We start from the raw sequence: 23,541 nt of genomic DNA on the forward strand, positions 1-23,541 counted from the left end.
GGGCAGGAGGCATGCAGAGTGGAGAAGATAAATGACCACTAGTGGAGAGGGAAAAGAAACCCAGGAGGGATGGGTTGCTAAGCAACCAGTGGAGGTTGGTCCCTGAATTCACAGAAAAGTGAAACTGTACAGTGTATGCCTCTCTTACAGTTTGGGGTGCAGAGACAGCACAAGAAAGTGCCTGAAGTCACTCAGTACTGCGGCTTTTCTAGTGGGACACAACTGAATGGCACAGGAGTTAAGGTGTGAGACCAAACAGCACAAGAGTTAAGGTGGGAGAAGCTGGTAACAGGGACAGCGCAAATCTGATTCAGTAGCAGTTGGAAGGACAGCTTCATCCTCTGACCCGAGAGAGATGGGAGAGACCGGGAGAAGAGTCCGCAGAGCAGATGGTCCCAGTGTAGCTAAGATGGCTACTGTAGGAAGTATAGTACACCCCTTACCTGCAGTGTCATGATATGTGGAGGAGAGGCCATGACCAGAATTAGATCGTATTTAAATATGGCCACCAGGGTGGAACCTTCCAGATGGAATTAGCAATCTTATAGCAAGGAAAGATGAATGTCTCTCCATTGCACACATAAGGGGAGACCATGCGAGGACCAAGAGAGGTGGCCTTTCTTTCATGTCGAGAGGTATAGAGAATATATAGAGACTCCTATAGGGAGATAGAAAGCCTCTTCACCAGAATCTGGCCACTCTGGCACCCTAACCACAGACTATCTGCTGTTGTGGCATCCCAAGAAGACCGAGTCAGATGGGAAGAATGGAACAAACTGATCAAAGTATTGGCATGTTAGCAGAGTTCAAATATGAATTGATTCCAAGAGTCTCATGGATGAAATATATGGTACTGACCTGGTGGCCCTATTCTAGAAGGCTCTGGAAACTTTAGGAGGTGGGACCTAGTTAAAGCAGGTCACTGGAAGCATACCTTTGAAAGTTGTATATGGTCCCCAGTCCCTTCCTTACCTTCTTCCCTACCCATCAAGAGGCAGAGAACTTTCCCCACCACACAATTCCATAGTCACAAGGGCTTGCTGAGGTGTTTGGACAGAGCAGCTTCAAACAAGCCTTTTGAAACCTTGAGCAGAAGTCCTTCCTCCTCGAAAGTTGCTTTGTCAGGGCTGAAGGGGTGATTGACTCAGCAGTGGGGAGATGTTGTCGCTCTTCCAGAATACCCGTTTCATTCTGGTACCTACTTTGGGCAGCTACACTCCCTGTAACTCTCGGTCAGGGGATCTGGTGCCCTCTTCTGGCCGATGCAGGGACAGTATTCGCACAGACAAAGTAAATGTTGAACTTGTTCCCATGTGGGTCCCCGTCACATGGGAGTAACCAGACACAGATGCTGTGGTAATTGAGTGAGCGGTCCACATGAGACTTGCTCATCTTTCATTTGTATGGCAGATGCTTCTGAAATCTGGGTAGGAAAAGTTTTTCTCCAAAGGAAGACAGTATCTGGTATAGAAGAGGTGGCCAGGAGCCACCTAGAAAAATTGTGGAAGAATGGGGAACATGATATGGAGGTGCAGAGGTGACACACACACACACACACACACACACACAGAGAGAGAGAGGGGGGGGAGAGAGAGAGGGAGGGAGGGAGGGAGAGATTTTGACAAGCAGAGGCACATGGATAGCCTGGGAGCACCACTGAAGAGCAGAGACCCTTCACCCAGCGCCCTGCTGTAAGAACTTTCACAGCATTGTGCTGAGGCAGGGGACAGAGTTCTTCCAAGAAGGGCTGAGAACACGGGGTGTCTACTGGCTTTGGTCAACAGTTATAATGACACAGGTTTACACCTGGGAGAGGAGCCGGATGAGAGGAGGGAACCGTGTCAAAGTAGAGATACGGGAACCCAAGGAGAGCGGGAACATCTTGGGGCTTGGTCTTAATCGCGGCAGTCCCGTGGAGGAGCGGACTGCCAGACCTCTTTGCTTTTCCTGCCTAGGTAGAGTGTGCAGTCATATGAGACCTATGGAACCGCCCCTTTTGTGCAAGTGTGTGGGTAGTGAGAATATTGAAAAATTAAGCTCAGGGCCTCCCTCATGCTGGGCAAAGCCACCCACTGTAAAATGGGAAGGCTGGAGTCCAGATTTGGAGGATCCCTGCCCCCAGAGCTTGAGATCTGATTGTTGCACAGGCCCCAATAAAGATGACCACAGCACTGAGCGGCAGGTCTCTGTGTACTGACTGGTCTCTGTTCCACAGCGCCCTCTAGGGGACAGGTGTGGACTGGCACATGCTAGTCCTGAATGGAGGTCAAGCCAGCATGGCATCTCCTCTGGGCTTCCAGAAGGCTTAGTTTCTGAACTGTGGTGAGCAGCCACTAAAGAGGACCAAATTAACAGATATGCCATAAGCACAGAGAACCTCTAAACCCATGAAGGTGCCGCGGGAGCAGAGCCGGCCTTTAGCAGCCATCAAATGCAGACGGCTGATGAGCCATGGCATGCTGGGAAGTAACAAGCACCAGAGGCCAAGTGAAAGGAACTCTCTTGCTCACCCACGTGGGAAGCAGGGCACAGCGGGGTGGAGGAAGAGCAGACCAGTCTCCTCCCATTGCCAGCCTCACTCGGGTGAGGCACAAACTGGCCACAGATCGGGAAGAAAGGATATTCAAAGTACGTGCAGCATACAAAATTTCATTTTTAGCCTACTCCCCAAGTTGCTCTAGCGAGTGCCCTGCTCAACTTGGAGCTCATTTTGCTTGGGATCAGGTTGCTGTGGTTTTGTTTTGTCTTTATAGGGCTGGAGTGTTTCAGACAGGAGGAAAGGAGAGGCCATAATCCTAGAGAAGACCAAGGACGACAATCCAAGCCCTGACTCAGCCATTGTACTGGGGTACAGTTTGTGTATGAGAGGTGTGAAGGAGGGAGGGGTACGGTCCCTGATGCTTCCACTGGGCTCTGCAGTGTAAAGTGGGGACCATGAACACCGCTGGTCTGACCCCGTGTGCTACGGACACCATTCAAACAAGAAGATAGTGTGGGCCGCCCTCTGCTTTTGATAGGATGGCTCTTAGTGGCCACAGTCAGAAGTATGAGCTGCTCACAACGGCCATCCTCACACTGGAAGTTCTTCCTGCAGCCTCCATGTCTTTTCTTTGGGGTGCTGTTTTGTGGGACCTACGGGGAACAAAAGACGGTCAGTGGCTACCCAACACGCTGCGCACGACGGTTCTCTTATTGTTCCTGCATGAAGTAGGGGAAATGCCCCCTAAAGCCAGTCAGATATCTGTAGAGCCGAGGAGGCACCATGAGTCCCAGTAGCAGATGGAGTAAAAGCAATGGGAAGGCCTGGACCTAGGGAGATACCCATAAGTCTGTGCTCACCGTGGGGAGTGTCCCTGCTCCAGATCATGGAGGGTGTCCTTCAGGGTCTGGCCCCTTGTCTCAGGCAGCAGAGCACACAGTAGGCCTGCTCCAACGGGGAGGCTGCCAAAGATCAGCATGGGGAGCGCCCGGTGGTACTGTTCCAGCAGCATCACAAGCGGGGTGATGATGCCACCAACCCTGGAGAAGATGCTCACCAACCCCATGCCTGTTTGCCTGGGGAAAGGAGCACAAGCTGAGGCTCTGCCCACGGAGGGAGGCTGCACTCACTCCACAGCTGTGAGCACGTGGATCTCACGCAGCCCCCTCTGGCTTCACCTGCCTATGTCCACTAGGGACACCTTGGTGAGTGGCACTAGACCTCCTAGACCCCATAGGCAGCTCACTGGCTGTCTGTGGGCTGGGGGCAAAGGGGCAGAGGGACTGGGTGGTATTAGACCTCCAGGGCAAGGGACCAAAAGTCACCGCAGCAGCTCTTACCTGACGATGGTGGGGAAGAGCTCAGTAGTGTACACATAGGAAATGGTGAAGGCCGCAGACGAGGCAAACTTCCCCACCACAGCCAGCACAGTGACCACCGTGGGAAGATCTGGAGGAAAAGTGCAGGACAGCCACACAGAGGAAAGGACACACGTCACCTAAGCCTGCACACCTCCTGTCTGCTCAAGTGCCTCACCCTCTGTACCCACACCCTGGGGAAGGAAGAGGGTGGGAAACAGCCTGGTACCTCCTGGGATGAAGATGATGATGATGCACATGACACCAGCCAGAGTCAGAGCACAGAGCTGGCTCCACTTGCGACCCAGCTTCTCCATCAAGGGGATGCTGGAAAGGCGGGCAGGCACTTCAACTGCTCCAAATATTAGCTGTGTCAGGTAGATATCCAGGCCAAAGTCCCCCACTTGGAGGCCAAGGCCATAGTACACCAGACTGTCCACAAACCTACAAAGTACCCAAGCATCCTTGTCACTGCCAGGTGTGCATCAAGTCACACCCAAAGGAACATCCTGGCTTTATGAGCTCCCACCAGGAGACCTGGGCCCACCTGAGGAGAAACCATCACAGTTAGAGCCTCTGTCCACCCCTCAGTGACACACAGCAGAACACAAGCGACTCTCTGGATCTGTCCTAACAGAGGGACAAGGCCCTGGGCACTTACCAGACAGGTATGAGAATCATAGTCACTTTCCTCAGGTGAGGGTGTCTGAAAAGATCCAAGGCATTCCCTGAGGGGCCTGTCTTCTCAGGGACCAGCTACAAGAAGGACAGAGTGAGAAACCAGGAGGCAGGCATGGAGATTGACTGGAGTTTGGGTGGGCCTTCACCTGCTTACAGGTACCTGGTTCAGGAGCTCCGGGGGAAGTTGTCTCTTGTTCACCAAGGCTGCCTTTTGGACCAGCTGTTTGGCCTCTTCTGTCCTTCCTTGAGAGAGGAGCCACCGTGGAGATTCTGGCAAAACCCTGTCAAGCACACATGGCCATGAGGCTGGGGTGTTGAGCTCTTGCAGCCACCCAGAATTCCAGTGCACACTGAGCCTCCCACCTCTGCTCCCCACAGACCCCCTTCTTTGAATCCTGCATCCTGCCACAGTGTTCCCAGCAAGGGTGGCCTGTCACTGGCAAGGTCTCCTTACCAGAAATAGAAGACAAGCAGGAAGATGGGTGTGGTGCCTATTATCTGAAGGAGCCTCCAGTTTCGGACACCATAGGCCAGTCCTGCTAACACCATCAGCCCAAGGGCAAAGTTGCCCTGAGACAGGACCATGGCTTGTGTTCTCCGGGATGGTCCCACCCACTCTGAAACTGTGAAAACAAAGGCTGAGACTGGTTGGGATCTCCTCATACCCCTCCTGGTGGTCTCCCAAATGCCAGCTTGTCGGAGATGTGATCAGTACCAGCCCAGGGATTTTGCTGGGGCCTTTTTCAGTGCAGTTGGCCTGACACTGTTCCCACAGTTAATTTCAGGTTCTGACTCTGAGAACAAAGCCTCCTGGGCCCAGACACTCACCCAGGACACTGGTGCTTAGTAAACATCCCGCATTGGCAGTAGCCAAGGCAAAGCGTAGGGCCATGTAGAGCTCGAAGCTGGGCACGAAGGCCGTGGTCATGCTGGCGATGCCTGACAGAAGCAGCTGCATTAGGAGGGAGGGTCTGCGGCCAATCCTGAGGTAATGGAGGAACAGGTTTAAAGTAAAGAGGCCTTCCCAGGGCTGAATCAAGGGAGCCCCAGGCAAGCCTATTCTGGCCCGCTGTCAGTCGGGACTTAGGGTTTTCCCTGGGAGTCCCATCTGAAGGGAGGCAATAGGACTTATCCTGATGGCCACTAATATGGCTGGGGGGTGGTAACTGAGCCAGCACCAGAAGCCCCAAAGCATGCTGGATCAGCAGCACATACCAGTCACAGACAGGCCCAAAGACCAGGGCCCCTACGAGGAGTCCAGCCATAAACACTGACTGGGAGGTCCTCTTCAGGTTCTTCCGCTCACACACCAGGTCAAACTGAGGAAGAAACATGCAGGTTCAAAGCAGGTGCAGTATCCAGGGCCAACTTCACTATCTAACCCCCACCCCCCACTTCAAACAATGAATTCCAAGGCAGCTGACAGCAATACAGTGTATTGCACATGGTATTTAAAAGTCTAAACAGAAGGGGCTGGAGGGATGGCTCAGTGGTTTAGAGCACTGACTGCTCTTCCAGAGGTCCCGAGTTCAATTCTCAGCACCTGAATCGTGGCTCACAGCCATCTGTAATGGGATCTGATGTCCTCTTCTGTGTGTCTTAAGACAGCGGCAGTGTACTCACAAACATAAAATAAAATTTAAATAATATATATATATATATATATATATAAAAACAGATATATAGCAACCTTTGAATTTGGTCCATTATCACAACTTGCCTAAGCATTCCCAATTTAACATAGGGTACAACTCTTTTCTTCCAAGGACATTGAAAACGGTGACCACGGAGGGAAGTCAGGGCAGGAGCTCAAGGCAAGGACAGAGGCAGGAATCCTGGAGGAAGGCTGATTGCCAGCTTACTCTCAGTGGCTCACCCTCAGTCTAGACTACCTGCCCGGGAAAGGGCCCACCCACCATGGCCGGGGCCCTCCCCCATCAATCATCAGTCAAGATAACCTCTTACAGACACACCCGAAGGTTAATCTGATTTTGGAAACTCCTCAGCTTCGATTCCCTCTTCTCTGGTGACTCTAGGTTAGGCCAAGTTGACAATAATCTAGCCAGTACAGTGTGTGCTGAATTCTTGGTGTGTTTATTTTTAAGTAGGTGCTGTGAAGCTCAGATTGTGCCCAAACTTTATAGGCAAAATGACCTTGAACAACCAATCCTCCTGCCTCTACTTCCTAAGTGCTGGGATTATAGGTATGTGTCACGATACCTATATCGTCTGAGTAGTAATGTTTAAAACAACTACTCGTTGAAGCCAGAATACCTACCATTAAACTATTTGGACTTAATTACTTCACACAAAAAAACTGATATTTTTTTTTTCTGGCATACAGATTACAATGAAAAGCTATCATAAGAATGTGAATCTGTTCTTCTGACAGAACTCTAATAGCTGCTTTCTGACAGTCTGTCTCCTGTGTAAGATACTCGGGCCTTGCCAAGTTTATAATATGGCTGCCCAGTTACCTACCAGTGCCCCCCCCTCAGAATTCTAAAGAGTGCTGACATGTCCCTTTTGGTCAGGACATATGTATATGCACACAAGGAGTGGGAATAGGAATACAGATCCCCTGGAAAAGTGTTAACCCACCTGGGGACAGGCTAACCACACCAGGAATACTGGATGGTTTTGTGTGTCAACTTGACACAAGCTGGAGTCACACAGAGAAAGGATCCTCAGTTGAGAAAATGCCTCCATGAGATCCAGCTGTAATGCATTTTCTCAATTAGTGAAAAGAGTGGGAGGGCAAATTGTGGGTGGCAGCATCCCTGGGCTGGTAGACCTGGGTTCTATAAGAAAGCAGCTGAGCAAGCCAGGGGAAGCAAGCCAGTAAGTGACATCCCTCCATGGCCTCTGCATCAGCTCCTGCTTCCTGACCTGCTTGAGTTCCTGTCCTCACTTCCTTTGGTGATGAACAGCAATGTGGAAGTGTGAGCTGAATAAACCCTTTCCTCCCCAACTTGCTTCTTGGTCATGATGTTTTGTGCAGAAATACAAACTCTGACTAAGACACCAAGAGTACCAAGTAGGGAAGCATGTGTACCACATATCCCTGCAGACAGGTCTACTACGTACACACTGATCCTCATCCTGCTAGGCTGTGGCCCTGAGTGGGAGTCCTGTGCCCTCGTATGGATCAGCCCGATCATGAATGCTTAGGTGGAAACCTGCCCTGCAAAGGCTCTTCCAGCACCACAACTGTACAGTGTGTGCCAGCAATGAGTGGGTTCCTGCCAAAGCATTCATGGGAGGGACTGGGATAAAGGTTTGCACCACCCTGCCTGGCTATTTCCCCCTGTATTTAGATTCACAAGTGTTGGCTTTGTAGACAATAATGTGTCACGATGTCAAAAGGTGAGAAATGCCTGCTAGGTGTTTCTTGAGCCAATCAAGTTGGTTGGACAGCTGCTGTCAGCGTCTTCAACTTTGTGTCCTTCGCCTTCTCATAATCAATACCCCGAAATGACCAAAAGCACTCTGGCTGGTTGGAAACACTTGGTTTAAAGTCAGTTGGCAGTATGGAGAGGCGAGAAGTGTCGGTTGATGTACGCATGAAATTAAACCGAGCAAAGGCTAAGCGAATGTGTGCTGAAATGGGTTAATGAATAGCTGAACGAAAACTTCCACCTAGCCACTTGCTCAGTTAATTAACTTAGCAAGAAATTAACCAATCTGGGAGTTGCTGCTCTCACACTTCTCAGTCCATTTGCAGGACTTGAGGGATGGCGACCTACCTGCCTCTGAATGGAGCAAGGCAAGAAGAGACACAAACTTAGCTGCTGTGCTTCCCCTGTTCTATACAGCGAGGGTTTTGTCTATCAACTAGAGAATTGCTTCAAACTGAGATATCACTTGAAAGGAATGAAAATAGACAGGGGTGGGGGCAGGGCGATGCTGCAGCCAGGCTCCACAGTCAGAGCTGAATAGCCTTGTGTGACCTTGAGCCTGTTAGCCAACCCACCTGTGTCTTGGTCTCCATTCCTGCAAAAAATGGGAATAAAGTTGACTAGGTGGCCACCTGATATAATGAGGTCATCTATAACACTTCTAGGCCAGTGGCTGCTACACAGATACTCCCAGTCTAAGTTAACTTGAATGACTGTGTGCTGTGCCTATGGCCACGTGTGTGTGTGTGTGTGTGTGAGTGTGTGTGTGTGTCTGTGTGTGTATCTGTGTATGTGTGTGTATCTGTATCTATGTGTGTCTGTGTGTTTGTGTGTGTCTGTGTGTGTCTGTATCTGTGTATGTGTGTCTGTGTCTGTGTATATGTGTGTCTGTGTGTGTCTGTGTGTGTGTGTTTGTGTGTGCACACACACACTCTAGCGTGCAGATCTTTGCAGACACAAATGCCAAGTCTGGCAGTCCTGGTCCATAGCAGAATTTGCCAGCTCCCCTTAGTTTATATAATCCTTGAAGCTTAAGTCCTGGCAAAAGCTTACCACTGCATTGTTCAGAAGCAGCGTCTGACACTTGCAGGGCCAGGTACAGGTGCTGTGTGGCTGACAGCACAGGATGAAAGGTTGCAACTTGGCACGCCAGTCATCACCCTCTTTGGCTTTTACCAAGTGGGTTTGGCACAGTGGCTGGTTCTGCACAAGCCCCACTGTAGTGGCCTACAGAATGTCACTCTCATTCTTAAAGCACATCCCATGATATTCCCCTCCCCATTCCCTAACCTTCAATGGCTCTCTGGGGTTTCTAGGAGAAGGCTTCAGTTCCTCGGCACTGCACCTAGGATATTTCCCAGATCCTTCTATACCAGCATCCCTCAACTATGCTGGGCACTTCCTGCCTCCAGAGCCTTAAAAAGGCTGCTCTTTCTCCTTTTGCTTCCCTCTCCCGTTCAAATGCCTCTGGTCCCTGGACAGGTCATGCTGCTGTGGCTTCACTGACAGTGGATCCAATTCTACTCATCGGCCTGTGCACAGGAAGGCCAGGCATGTTCCGTCCTCCTACGGTGAGGATGAAGGTATGTGAAGCAGGGGAAACATCTCACAATCTATCATAAAACACGTTCTCTTCAAATCAGTGTGGTTTGTGTTTCCACTTGAGTACGACGGCACAGGTTATAAGAAGGAAAGGGTCTGCTTGAGGAGGGGCCAGGGGGTTGTGTGGGGTTGGTGTGCGGTGTGCAGAGACCTCCTTTAAGGGAATGCTGCTTCGGGACAGAGCTTGGGATGACCATGTGTCACGGGACACGAATTTCCAAAGGTGACCCGGATGTAAAATACCAGGGGAGTCTGAGGTAGGAGGTGTAGCATGTGAGGGGTGAGGAGAGCTAGGACAGTCGCAGACTGTTTGCTTCTGCCCTCTGGTTGCCATCCATCATCGAGGGAAGTCAAGGCAGGAGCTCACAGCAGCATCTGAAGCAGGAAAGGAGCAATGCTGCGGATGCCCCAGCTCCCAAGTTCTCAGCTACCTTTCTTATAAACTCAGGTCTACCGGCATGGAGCCGGCACTCTCCACAGTGGGCTGGGCCCTTTTATATCAATTAGCCATCAAGAAAATGTCCCCACAGACATGGTCACAGGCCAAATGCCTCTCATTAGTATCATGTTGATGACAAAACTAGCCCAGTGTCCTAGTTAGGGTGTTGCTGCTGTGAACAGACACCATAACCAAGGCAAGTCTTATAAGGACAGCCTTTAATTGGGGCTGGCTTATGGGTTCAGAGGTTCAGTCCATTATCATCAAGGCAGGAGGAGCTGAGAGTTCTCCATCTTCATCTGAAGGCTGCTAGTGGAAGATTGGCCTCTAGGCAGCTAGGTATAGGGTCTTAAATCCCAGACACAGTGACACACATACTCCATCAAAACCATACCTCTAAATAGTACCACTCCCTGGGCCAACCATATACAAACCGTCACATTCCACTCTCTGGCCCCCACAGGCTTGTCCAAAAACATAAGTCTATGGGGGCCATACCTAAATACAGCACAATGAAACATACATTTAGTTCAACTTCAAAAGTACCTGTAGTCTATAGCAGTCTCTACAGTGTTAAAAGTCCAAAGTTCAAGATCTCTTCTGAGATTCAACCAATCACTTAACTGTAATCACCAAAGCAAGAGAGGAAACCAGCTGGGCACACTCCAAACTCTGCATCTCCATGGCTGGTGTCAAAGCAGTCTTCAGATCTCCAACTCCTTTTTCAACTTTGTTGACTGCAACAAACTTCTTCCTCCTGAATTGATTCCACTCCCTGTTAGCAGCTTTTCTTAGCAGATATACCATGTTTCTGGCATCTCAAACATCTTTGGGTCACCAAGGCAGCTTCAATGTTACAGCTTCTTGTTCCAGTGTCTGGGATCCACACATGATCTTCTGGGCTCCTCCAAAGGGCTGGCGTCACTTCTCCAGCTCTGCCCTCTGTGGCACTTTAAGTTCAGGTTGATCCACTCACTGCTGCTGCTGTTCTTGGTGATCATCCCATGGAACTGGCATCTCCAGTATGCTGGGGTCTTCCATTGCAACTAGGCTTCTCCAATAGCCTCTCACAGACTTTCTTCATGGTGCCAAGCCATGACCCCTTCAGTCCTGGGCCATCAACTACAACAGAGGCTGTACCTTCACCAGTGTCCTTCCCTGGCCTATCACAGTGCCAAGCCTCAGCTGTTCTTCATGACCCCTTCATGCCTTCAAAACCAGTACCACCTGGTGACTCTTATCCATTACCAAGTACAGCTGCAACACTAGGTACAACCTTGGCTATCTCTGGAATGCAGCTTCTTTGTGCTCTCAGAAAACACTCCTCAGAAGATTTCACCTCAGTGATGCTGGTCTCTTCTTAATCACAGCTGTTTTCTTAGCTCCACCTGACCAGCATCAAATGTCCCAGTGGTCTGCTACTCCTCTTGACTATAAAGTCAGATCCACACAGCCGAAGCTGCCGAGTTCTGCTGCTTGCAGGAGCTGGAACATCCCCCCTTATTCTATTACATTATCACCAGCTTCCTCTTTTCCAACTCCTTCACTGCCTAAGCTTGGCTGTACTGGGTCTTGCTTTGTAGATTGACCTTGAACTCAGAGTTCTGCATGACTGTCTCCTGGGACTAAAGGTATGTACCAACACTCCTAGATTTAAGCTTTTTTTCCATATAGAACTTACTCTGTCCCAGGCTAGCCTTGAACTCAGAGCTCTGCTTGACTTTATCTCATGGATTAAAGATATGTACCATGCTTGGATCCAGCTGGGTGGAATCTTGCCCCAAAGTCTCACTCCCTTAATCTGCCATCTCCTAGAACAAAGGGGTCAGCTCCATTTCACTTCCAGGTGCCCCTTTAATACTTGAACCATATATTTTATATTTTTCCTTTCTAAGCTTGTTATATTTGTTCAAAATGTTCTTCATGAGACTTAACCAGAGAACAAAATCTCTGCAGGGCTTTTGGAGACTTCCTTTGTCAACACATTAAAATAAAACTCTTTGCCTTAGCCTCAGGTAAACTCTTCAGACAAGGGCAAAAATCAACCACATTCTTCATCAAAATACCACAAAACAGTCTCTATGCCACATTCAGAAATTCTTCTCTGAAACCTCTTCCACCAGGTCTGCATAGTTCAAATCACTCGCAGCAACAAAGTCTTCCATATTCCTCCTAGCATGGTTGATTAAGCCCCACTTAAAACATACCATGGCTTTCCAGATCCAAAGTCCCCAAAGCCACATTCTTACAAACAAAAGCATGGTCAGGCCTATCACAGCAATATCTCAATCCTGGTACAAACTTCTGTCTTAGTTAGGGTTTTACTGCTGTGAACAGACACCATGACCGAGGCAAGTCTTATAAGGACAACATTTAATTGGGTCTGGCTTAAAGTTCAGAGGTTCATTCCATTATCATCAAGGTGGGAACATGGCAGCATCCAGGCAGGCATGGTGCAGAAGGAGCTGAGAGTTCTACGTCTTCATCCGAAGGTTGCTGTGGAAGACTGGCCCCCAGGCAGCTAGAAGTAGAGTCCTAAAGCCCACTCCCACAGTGGCATACCTCTGGATGGCCACACCTCCAAATAGTGCCACTCCCTGGGCCCAGCACATGCAAACCATCGCCCAGGGGTTTCACTCCTTGTCAACTCGATGCACAAACATATCTCCTGTTACACTATAACTTCCCTCTCTTGTTTGTCCTCAAGATCTTACATCAACACCATAATGTAAAATACACCGCAACTTTAAAACTCCCTCATTCTTTAAACTTTTCAGAGTTTTAAATGGTCAACATCTCTTTAAAAATCTAAAGTCTCTGAACTGTGGGTGCTTGTAAAATTAAACAACAAAAGCAAAAACAAATTATATACTTCCTCCCCAAATAGAAGAATAGGAATAGAGCTGGAGAGATGGCTCAGTGGTTAATAGTCCTGAGTTCAATTCCCAGCAAACACATGGTGGCTCCCAACCAACTGTAATGGGATCCGATACCTTCTTCTGGTGTGTCTGAAGACAATGACAGTGTACTTATATATAATAAATAAATACATCATTAAAAGGGAAGGAGGATGGGAATAATCCAACAAAGCCTAAATCTAAAGTGTACAGAACTCAATCCAGTGCCTGTGAAAGACCCCCCCTTAGCAACAATAAATGCCATTTCTATAAGGCTGCGCACACACAGGGCGGGCCAGGTCAGGGACCCAGGTGGCCAAACAAGTTGGTGGGCAGCTAGCTTGCAACAGACAGAAAACAGAAAGCTCCTAAACAAGCCCTATAAGGCAGCTGCTCTCAGAAGAGCCCAAAGCAGCTATCCTCGAAAGCTGCAGCCCCGGCTGCTACCAGGAGTTGTGTCCTTGGAGCCATATTTCTGCCACAGTTCCCACACTTAGATAAGCCCAAGGCAACTATTCTCGCTGCAGCCCCGGCTGGTACCAGGAGCTGTTTCCTTGGAGCCATGTCCTTGGGCTCACTCCCTGGCCACATTTAAACTAACCAATTAGAACCCTGTTGCTATGCTTCTGCTTCTGTACCTTGCTTCTGCCCCCCAAGCCCTATAAAAAGGGGACTGCCCCTTTGTCCGGCGCACAAGTCCTCTGAGAGACTGTGTGCCCACAGGTACCTGTGTAAATAAACCTCTTGCTACTTGCATCCGAAGTGAGTGGTCTCGCTGTTCCTTGGGAGGGGTCTCCTCAGGCGGAAGATACCCTCCGGGGGTCTTTCACCTGTAACACACCATGAGTTTCTGGGTTCCAAGTGGCTTGGGAAGTCCCGCTTCTCTGGTTTCACTATCCAAAACATACACAGCTAAGCTTGTACGTCAGGATGGCTCCCAATCCCAGCTACATATGCTGCTGTCCTTGGTGATCATCCCATCCTCCTAGAACTATCAATATTCTGTGGTGTCCTCTGGAACTGAGGCTGTCCCTTCACCAATGGCTTCTTTTGGCCTTTCTGCCAGGACTCCAAATGTACCTCATGGTACAGAGCATTAGCTTCTTTCCATGACTCCTTCAAGATGACCTCTGCTTCCAGGCTTGAGCTGTTCCCTGTGGCCCCCTTAACCTTGCTTCCTTTTAAGGAGATTGGATTCTATTTGCTGTTAGAGAAAGATGTTAACTTCTAAGTTCTTTCACCGATAAATAAAAAGGATTGAATTTTTTTTCAAATCCCAAATGTGGGCTGGCAAGACAAACAGCTCAGGGGGTAAAGACACTAGCTACCAAACTTGAAGACCTGAGGTCAGTCCTCAGGACTCACACAGTAGAAGGAGAGACATGGTTTCTTCACGTTGTTATCTGACCACACACATGGTGCGCACCCCAACACACACACACACACAAGCACACAAACACACATCCCAGCACCCTTGTGGCAGTTCAAAACCACCTGTAAACCCCAGCTCCAGAGACTTGGACACCCTCTTTCTGGCCTCTACAGGCACCAGGCATGCAAGTAGGCAAAACCCCCATACACATAAAACAATAGCAGCTTAAAGATACAAATATCCCAAACTGATTGAACTCATAATCTCAGCGATGGGTGCCTTGCAGTGATCCTGTGTTTAGTGTAGAGTTGGAACATGACAGTGAAGATGTACTGTTTCCAGAACCCAGCTGAGGCTGGGGATAGGGGAAACTGAGGAACGGTGCTGGATGGGAGGCCTGTGACACTATGTGCTTTCAGGTCACACCTGAAGAAGCTGCTGGTTAGTGGGGATGGAGGGAACTCAAACATCAGGAGAACCCCAAATGTCATAGAGATGCCTCGGGCACCCATATGAGGCTTTCTGTTGTCACAGACATCACGGTAGGAATTGTACAAAGCCTCTGCCTGAGTACTCAAGAGCTTGTTGCAGCTTCCGGCTTAAAAAACAATTCAGAAAATCTTTACCTCGTTCTCCAAATTCCAGATTCCAGATCCACATTCCAGATCACAGATCCAAATTCCAGATTTCAGATCCAAATTCCAGATTACAGATCCAAATTCCAGATTACAGATCCAAGTTCCAGATTCCATATCCACATTCCAGATCACAGATCCACATTCCAGATCACAGATCCACATTCCAGATTCCAGATCCAAATTCCAGATTTCAGATTCACATTCCAGATTCCAGATCCAAATTCCAGATTCCAGATCCACATTCCAGATTCCAGACCCACATTCCAGATCACAGATCCACATTCCAGATCACAGATCCACATTCCAGATCACAGATCCACATTCCAGATTCCAGATCCAAATTCCAGATTCCAGATTCACATTCCAGATTCCAGATCCAAATTCCAGATTCCAGATCCAAATTCCAGATTCCAGACCCACATTCCAGATCACAGATCCACATTCCAGATTACAGATCCACATTCCAGATTACAGATCCACCGGCATTAAGCCAAGGCTTTCTCTCGATTTCTGTCACTTTTTAAATACACACATTATTATCATAAGTATGAAAAGGACAAGCCAAAAGAGGTCCCTAATAAGTGTGCTCTAAACACGAGAGGGATAGTCAGGGTGAGAATCTACCTCAGGGTGATGTCAGGAATCATGGAGAGGCCCAGAGCAGAGGTTCTCAACCTGTGGGTTTCAACCTTCTCAAGTGACCCTCTCACAGAGGCTGCTTAGCAGGTAATTACACTGCAACTCATAACCGTAGCAAGATTACAGTTATGAAATATTAATAAATAAAGAACATGAAGAACTATATTAAAGGGTTATAGCATCAGAAAGTTGAGAATTAATGGTCTAGAGGCTTCCAGGCCAGGTAGAAATTCACTGAATCAGGCTAATAGATTCAGTAATTAGAAATGTCCTTTAGCAGCCCAGCTCCACAGGGTGAGGGGCAGGGTGACAGACTATGGAGTGTCCCAGGCAGGGCATGCCCTCAGGATTATAGTCCGATCCAAAGAAAGTGAATGTTTCACTTTAATTAAAACAGTGTCCCCAGAGCCTTCTAAAACTGCATGTTTTTTTTTCCAAATGTGTGTAGGGGAGGGAGGTGAATGTTTAATCTGTGGGATGGAGATCTGTGACCGGAAGCATGGGGGGAATGCAGAGACCCCTCCGGAGCCCACTCTCTGGGGTCTCCTCTGCTGACCAGAAAGGCAGGGCTGGACACAGGGAAACCCTGCTTCATGACCAGCTTCCTATACTTCCTAAGTCATCCTCTCTAGCTGTGCCTCAGCCTGCCACAGGATGCTTCCCGGGGGCCACTGGTCTCAGAGGCTGCTGGAAAAGAAACCAACTTATCTGCTTGAATTTCTAAGAGAATAAGGCTTAGTAGAGGCAAACGTTTGGTTGTCCACACAAGAGTCATGGGGTCTGAAGTATTCCCCGGAGTCCTACAAGCAGGTAGAAAAAGACTGAGGCAGAGGCTAGAAAGTCAGAAGCCACACAGGACGCACAGGAAGGCAGAGGAAGGTGTGAAGGACAGGAAGAGAACATTAGGTGTCTGATCAAGGGGCTTAGAAGTCTTTGGAATAGGTTAACTTACAGCCAGGGAGACTTGTGGGTAAAGGAAGACTCTGAAAGGTAAAGAGAGTGGGGAATTATGGGTAGCTGGGGCAGAAAGAAAGACAAATGGCTGGCCATGCAGCATAAACTTTTTACATGGGTGGTGTAGAGTCTAACCAAGTACTTTACCTATGGAGCCACCTCTTGTTCATTTTTACTCGTGTGTTATTTTCAAGAGCATTAAACAAATAAACAGCAGCAACAAAACCAGAAAGAGGTTATGAACCATTCACACTCCCCATCTGGTCTCTGTGGCCCAGGCCCCTTCTTTATACACCAGAGTTGGATTCAGCTCCCAGACACACCGTCTACTGCCTGCAGCCTTCTCTAAATGGTTTCCTCTCCTCTGTCAAGAGTTTACGGGCATGTTGGTGCCACCAGCTCCACACAAGGACAGAGGAACTAGAATCACAGATGGACAACAAACAAAGCAGACACAGGAAATAAGAGTAAGAGATAGGCCAACGGAGGGCAAAGAGAAACTCGGGATGACCAGAAAGGGGCACACAGGCAACAGACAGAGCAACAGAAGGCGATCAAAGGCACAAGGTCAGACAGAGGGACTGACAGGCCACACACGTGGGCACACAGACAGCAGGCCGTCCTACCTCATTCTTTAGGGACTGAGGCCTGTTCTCAGGATAGTCCCAGCCTGAGTCGCAGGCCTGTGTCTCATTGAAGCGGTGGCTCAGGATGTCTTCCAGGCTGGCACTGTCAGGAGGTGGCCGGAACATGAGGCAGGACTCGGGTCTGCCTGCTGTGTCCTTGGGTATGCTCACAGCCAGCTGCTCAGCGGCACTTAGGTTGAGAGTGTGGTTCTTAACCCAGGACACTGAACAGTGGTGCGTCTCATCAAGGGTCATGAAGACCTGGCTAAACACGAAGAATGCCGACAGGAAATTGGGGATGCCCATCAGGATGGTCAGCCGCAGCTGAAAGGGACCAAAATCGCCCACTTCAGACATGACCTGTGCAAACTGAGCCATGTCTGCTTGTCACTCCTTAGTGTAGGGACAGCACGAAGGGTGCTGCTCTGGGCTTCGGTGACAGCCGCATTAATGTTTAATCTAGCCTTGCTAAGCTCTGCCTGCCTATCAAACCTCTTCTACTAGCTGTAGTCAAAATGTGCTGAGTTTGACACTGAAATGCACCCCCACAAAGGTCTCATCTGTTGAAGACTGGGTGCCCACCTGGTGGTACTACTGAGAGGAAGTGCAACCCGGAGGAGGTGGGGCCTATATGGAGGAAGTGGGTTATTAAAGGCATGCCTTTGGAGGAGCTATTGCAGCCCCCATCTTTATCCAGTGCTTCCAGAAAACTAGGAGGGTGGCAGCCTTGCTACAGCATACTTGTCATACTGTCTAGTCTCACTACAAAACCACACACACACACACACACACACACAACAAACAAACAAACAAACAACCCAGAACCTAGTGACCTGAACCTGAACCAAAATAAACCTTAAGTTCTTGCTGTCAAGTATGGAGTTACAGCACAGAAAGCTTACTAGCACCAAAAACCAACTTTAAGAACCAGACTGATACTCAGCTATTAGAAACAATGAATTTACGAAGTTCTTAGGCAAATGGATGGATCTAGAGAATATCATCCTGAGTGAGGTAACCCAGTCACAAAAGAACAGACATGATATGCAGTCTAATTAGATACCAGCTCCAGAAAGCTCTGAACACCCAAGAAACAACTCACAGACCATCTGAAGCTCAAAAAATAAGAAAGAAAAAAAGAAAGAAAGAAAGAAAGAAAAAAGAAAGAAAGAAAGAAGGAAGGAAGGAAGGAAGAAAGGAAGGAAGGAAGGAAAGGAAGGAAGGAAGGAAGGAAGGAAGGAAGGAAAGAAGGAAGGAAGGAAGAAAGAAAGGAAGGAAGAAAGAAAGACCAGAAAGTGGAGGACTCTGTCCTTCTTTAAAAAAATAAAATAAATATATAGCACCCTCTCAGAGTGTGGTACACCTAGACCTTAAATCATTAATAATTCAAGATCTAAGAATGCAGTCCTGTGGCAATCCTTGGTATTTAAAAATCATTATGTTTAATCTTTACACACCAAGAAAACTGACTATTTCCATGTTATGTTTTGTTTTATATGTACTTTATGCTCATTATAAGTAGTAAGTTTTCAATGCATACTACCAAACCTTTAAAAAAAGTTAAGTACTGATAAAAATATATTCATATAGTTTTATGCAAAAATGCTTTTAAAAATCTGTACATTTACACCAGAGAATCAAATAACCCTATTAAAAAAATGGGGTACAGAGCTAAACAAAACATTCTCAGTTGAGGAATATCGAATGGCTGAGAAATATCTGAGGAAGTGCTCGACATCCTTAGCCATCAGGGAAATGCAAATCAAAACAACCCTGAGATTCCACCTCACACCAGTCAGATTGGCCAAGATCCAAAACTCAGACGACAACAGATGCTGGCGAGGTTGCGGAGAAAGAGGAACCCTTCTCCACTGTTGGTGGGGTTGCAAACTAATACAACCACTCTGGAAATCAGTCTGGCGATACCTCAGAAAATTGGACATAATACTACCTGAAGACCCAGCTATTCCACTTCTGGGCATATACCCCAGAGACACCTTAGTACACAACAAAGATATATGCACCACAATGTTCATAGCAGCTCTATTCATAATAGCCAGAAGCTGTAAAGAACCCAGATGTCCTTCAGAAGATGAATGGATACAAAAATTGTGGTACATTTACACAATGGAATACTACTCAGCCACCAGAAACAATGACTTGACCAAATTCTTAAGAAAATGGCTGCATCTAGAGAATATCATCCTGAGTGAGATAACCCAGTCACAAAAGAACAGACATAATATGCAGTCACTGATAGTAGGATGCTAACCCCAGAGGCTTGCACTGCCCCAGAAACAACTCACAGACTGTATGAAGTCCAAGAAATAAAGAAAACAAAATAAAACAAAACAAAAAAATCTTTATACAACAAGAAAACTTTGACTATTTCCATGTTACATTTTGTTTTACATGTACTTTATGCTCATTGTAACTATTAAGTTTTCAATGAATACTATCAAACCTTTAAAAATATCAAGTACTGACTAAAAAATATATTCATACAGTTTTATGTAAAAATTATTTTAAAATCTGAAAAAAAGTACTGACAAAAATGTATAATTTTATGCAAAAAAATGCTTAAAATCTGTACATTTATCTTTGTTTTGTAAAATAAAGTTGTTAAAAAATCTGTACATTTATCTCTATTTTTTATAATAAAGTTGTTAAAATTAGTATGGGTCAAATTTGAAAATCTAAGTTATTTTTTGGAATATAAAATTATATTTCAAACCACGAAGAAAATATTTTCATTGATTTTGTTTTGTATAACTGTCTGGACTATTGAGAAATGAAATTGGAGAGAGATCTCAAAAAATGTAAAATATTTATAATTTAAAAAAATTTTTACCCTATGGGTTCTTTTTCCACATTAAAAAAAAAAAAGAACCAGATTGAACATAAGGTTCTTTGGGACGTCAGTTGGATGGTGTTTTGCTTGGGCAAATGTGTGAAAATGGACAAGGGTAAAAGGCTCAGACAGACTTGAGATGGAAATTTGGCTGAAGCAGACATTGGAGAAAGAATGTTCTGCCAAAGCAAGCACATGAAAGAACACGTGATGAAAGATTCTTTGCTAACAGCACACATGTATTGGCCCTCCTTACATGGCATAGTTAAGCTGCATTTGTCAGGACTCCATAGAGAGAAACACACCAAAAAAACTTCTGGTAGTGTACTGCAGTTTTTTGCCACAGCCAAGGACTTGGGCTGATTGAATGCATGTGCAGAGGTGAGACCCGTGCTGAGGCAAGGCACGTGGAGGACACGTGATGTTGGAGGGTATAAATAGGACTCCACAGAGTGGTGGAGACAGAGCCTGGCTGGCTGGTCCAGTGAGCTGTACAACACTTGTGGTGCTCCAGTCTTTCATCTTCCCTTTTCTGGGATACTGCTGAGAACTCCTGGGGTCCCTCTGGGTCCCTCCTGCTGATGGAGCTGAGGCTGTGGCCTTGATGTCTCTGGTAGGTCACGCCACTGCCGATTCGAGTTTGGTAACCTAACTCTATCGAACTAGACTGCTGTTGTACCCATGAGGTCTGTCTGTCTGTGAGTCGACTGAGCGGCCTCTGCCTGCTGACTGTGAACTGAACTGTCATTTCCAGACAACACAAACAGGAGCTGCTCAAAGAACCTTCCTAAACAGGTTCGCTTCCCCTGTGTCCCTTCTGTTCCACTACATGTGGTTGTTGGTGGGTTACAAGGAAGTTTAAAGCATTTAAGAACCATTATTAAAATAAGGTGTACTGGCTGGTTTTGTGTGTCAACTTGACACAAGCTGGAGTTAATCACAGAGAAAGGAGCCTCAGTTGAGGAAATGCCTCCATGAGATCCAGCTGCAAGGCATTTTCTCAACTAATGATCAAGGGGGGAGGGCCCAGCCCGTTGTGGGTGGAGTCATCCCTGGCCCCGCCCATTGTGGGTGGTGCCATCCCTGGGCTGGTAGACCTGGGTTCTATAAGAAAGCAGGCTGAGGAAGCCAGGGGAAGCAAGCCAGTAAGTGACATCCCTCCATGGCCTCTGCACCAGCTCCTGCTTCCTGACCTGCTTGAGTTCCAGTCCTGACTTCCTTTGGTGATGAGCAGCGATATGGAAGTGTAAGCTGAATAAACCCTTTCCTCCCCAACTTGCTTCTTGGTCATGATATTTTGTGCAGGAATAGAAACCCTGACTAAGACAAATGGTTTGAAAAAATTTAAGTTACTTAGGATGCTTGCTGTTTGGAATGAGTTTGTTGAGGATGTTGGTTAGGTTTGTCTTTTTGTAAGCAGAGCTTCATGGGTAATTCTGGCAGAGTACCAAAGACCAGAATGCTGACAGGAATATTGAGCGAGTACTGTGCCAATGAGTTCCTGATAGAAAAGGAGGTTTAGAAACCGGACTAGACTGTATCCATGTCACATTCTAGAAAAGAAGTACAAACTTGTCTATATTTAATCTGTTCTGTGACTTTGTGATGTTGAATTCAAGATAATGGACTAATTGGTAGAGTAGATTTCATGGCAGTGCATATCCAGTCAAGGGTATGTGTGCCATTAAGGGACACCAAGTTCCCCCACCCCCATTGGAACAATAAGATGTCTTGAGAATAGCTTAAGAACCAGTCCCTCCCACTCCAGACTCAAGGATGGAAATCTGTAAACTCATGTTAGAGGCTCTTCTTTAACAAAGTGAGAGCTAGGATGTCCTGCACATGCAGAGCAACCTAAGGAAATGTTTTGTTTCATTTAGAAACTTAAGACCTTGAATGGTTACTTTAGCCACAATAAAAGGAGGACCAACTACTTACCTCTGCAACTGGTGGCATGCCTTGCAGTCACCTAGACGGTGCTGATTTTGTAGTGATACAGAATTATGGAATCGCGGGGGTCAAGGAAAGTCTGTGAGGTCAGACCATGTATTTGGGGGCTGAAGTCTTTCCAGGAAGCTGCTAAACAAGCAATGACTTAAGCCATGAGGATGATGCTCAGACTGGAATGGAGACCCCAGGACTGGCCAGAACATAAAATGCCAAGGAAAGCCACACACACTGAACAGATTCACCCCAGAGCCAGCTGGGATGCAGTCAGCAGGGCTGTCCAAATCCTTTGGTTCACACACCATGCCATCATATGCCCCACACAGTGAACATGGGATCCCACCAACCGGTTCAAAGGCTCCTTTTCCACATGGTCACCAGCATCTCTTGTGACTTCTTTTCATAGTAGCTATCTGACTGCAGTGAAACAATCCCAACATAGTTTTGGCTTAATTCCCTTATGGCTAGAGGTATTGGTCATTTCTACATGTATTGATCAGCCATCTTATTTTTCTTATGAGAAATGTCTCATTACTCTCTTGGGGAAGAGAGGTTGCTTTTTAGTCTTTTACATATTGTGAGCAACCATTCCCTGTCCAATACACACAGCGCAGACTTTCTATCCTTTTTTTTTTTTTTAAAGATTTATTTATTTATTTACTTTATTCAGAGGAGTACACAGTAGATGTCTTCAGACACACCAGAAGAGGGCATTGGATCCTATTACAGATGGTTGTGAACCACCATGTGATTGTTGGGAATTGAACTCAGGACCTTTGGAAGAACAGTCAGTGCTCTTAACCTCTGAGTCACCTCTCCAGTCCCAACTTTCCACTCTCGTTCTGCTGATCATTTCCTGTTATACAGGCACTTTCTCAGGTCAAACAACCCCCTTTGTCAAATCTTGCAATCACTTCTTGTACTGGTGGAGTCCTTTTTGGCAATTCCTTGCTACAGTTATGTTTTGAGTGTTTTCTCTATATTTTCCTCTAATAACTATGGCTTGAGTCTTTAATCCACTTCAAATTTTCATTCAGAGAAGGCAGGATTAGGTTTATTTTGGAGAGACTTTCTTTCCCCTAATGTATGCTTTTGGCACTGAAGCCAAGAATCCTATCGACTGATTTTAGTAATTTATCCATTTTCAAAATGTTAATCCTGCAGATCTATAAGCACAAGGTATCTTTCCATCTTCTAGTTATCTTCTCCAATCTCTTTAGTGGCTGAAACTTTTCATTGTAGTAGCCTTTCTTCGCTAAACGTGTGCAAGCATGTGTGTGTTTCTTTGATTTTCCTGTCTTCTCAGCATGTTTCCTACTGAAAAAGCTATGGGACTTGGATTTTCGCAGTGAGACTTGAAAGAACACAAGACCCACAGCACAGCAGGGTCGAGATAATCTCACAGGGGGTTGGATTTCTAGACCCTTTTGCTTTTAATCTCTAGTCAGGAAATCCAAGATTAGAATCTCAGAGGATTAGTGAAAAGTGAGCTTTAAAAAAAAATCATTCATTGCTGTATGTGTTTATATTGCTACTAAAAATACCCAGGGCCTCACGCATGTTGGCTGTTAGGCCAGAGGTTTGGGGACAAAAGGCCAAGAGGTCCCTGCATTTCTTTTCTGACCAGTTAACAAAAGACCTCTCAAAACTCTGGACAAAG

The 23,541-nt window shown here is 46.9% G+C and overlaps 1 protein-coding gene across 1 annotated transcript; it reads right to left on the bottom strand.

Annotated features, from left to right (window-relative positions):
• Positions 1–3,038: 3,038 nt before the first annotated feature.
• On the bottom strand, positions 3,039–17,461 carry LOC308434303 (solute carrier family 22 member 13; the record flags this gene model as incomplete). The annotated part of the gene is made up of 10 exons (XM_080934545.1): positions 3,039–3,132; positions 3,340–3,555; positions 3,820–3,928; positions 4,067–4,281; positions 4,499–4,593; positions 4,679–4,799; positions 4,973–5,141; positions 5,347–5,501; positions 5,734–5,837; positions 17,084–17,461. The coding sequence occupies 10 exons, from the start codon at positions 17,459–17,461 to the stop codon at positions 3,039–3,041; spliced, it is 1,656 nt and encodes a 551-aa protein (XP_080790671.1).
• Between the last annotated feature and the right edge of the window lie 6,080 nt (positions 17,462–23,541).

The sequence above is a fragment of the Micromys minutus genome (assembly GCF_963924665.1).
Source record: "Micromys minutus genome assembly, chromosome: 21".
NCBI classification, from domain to species: Eukaryota; Metazoa; Chordata; class Mammalia; order Rodentia; family Muridae; genus Micromys; species Micromys minutus.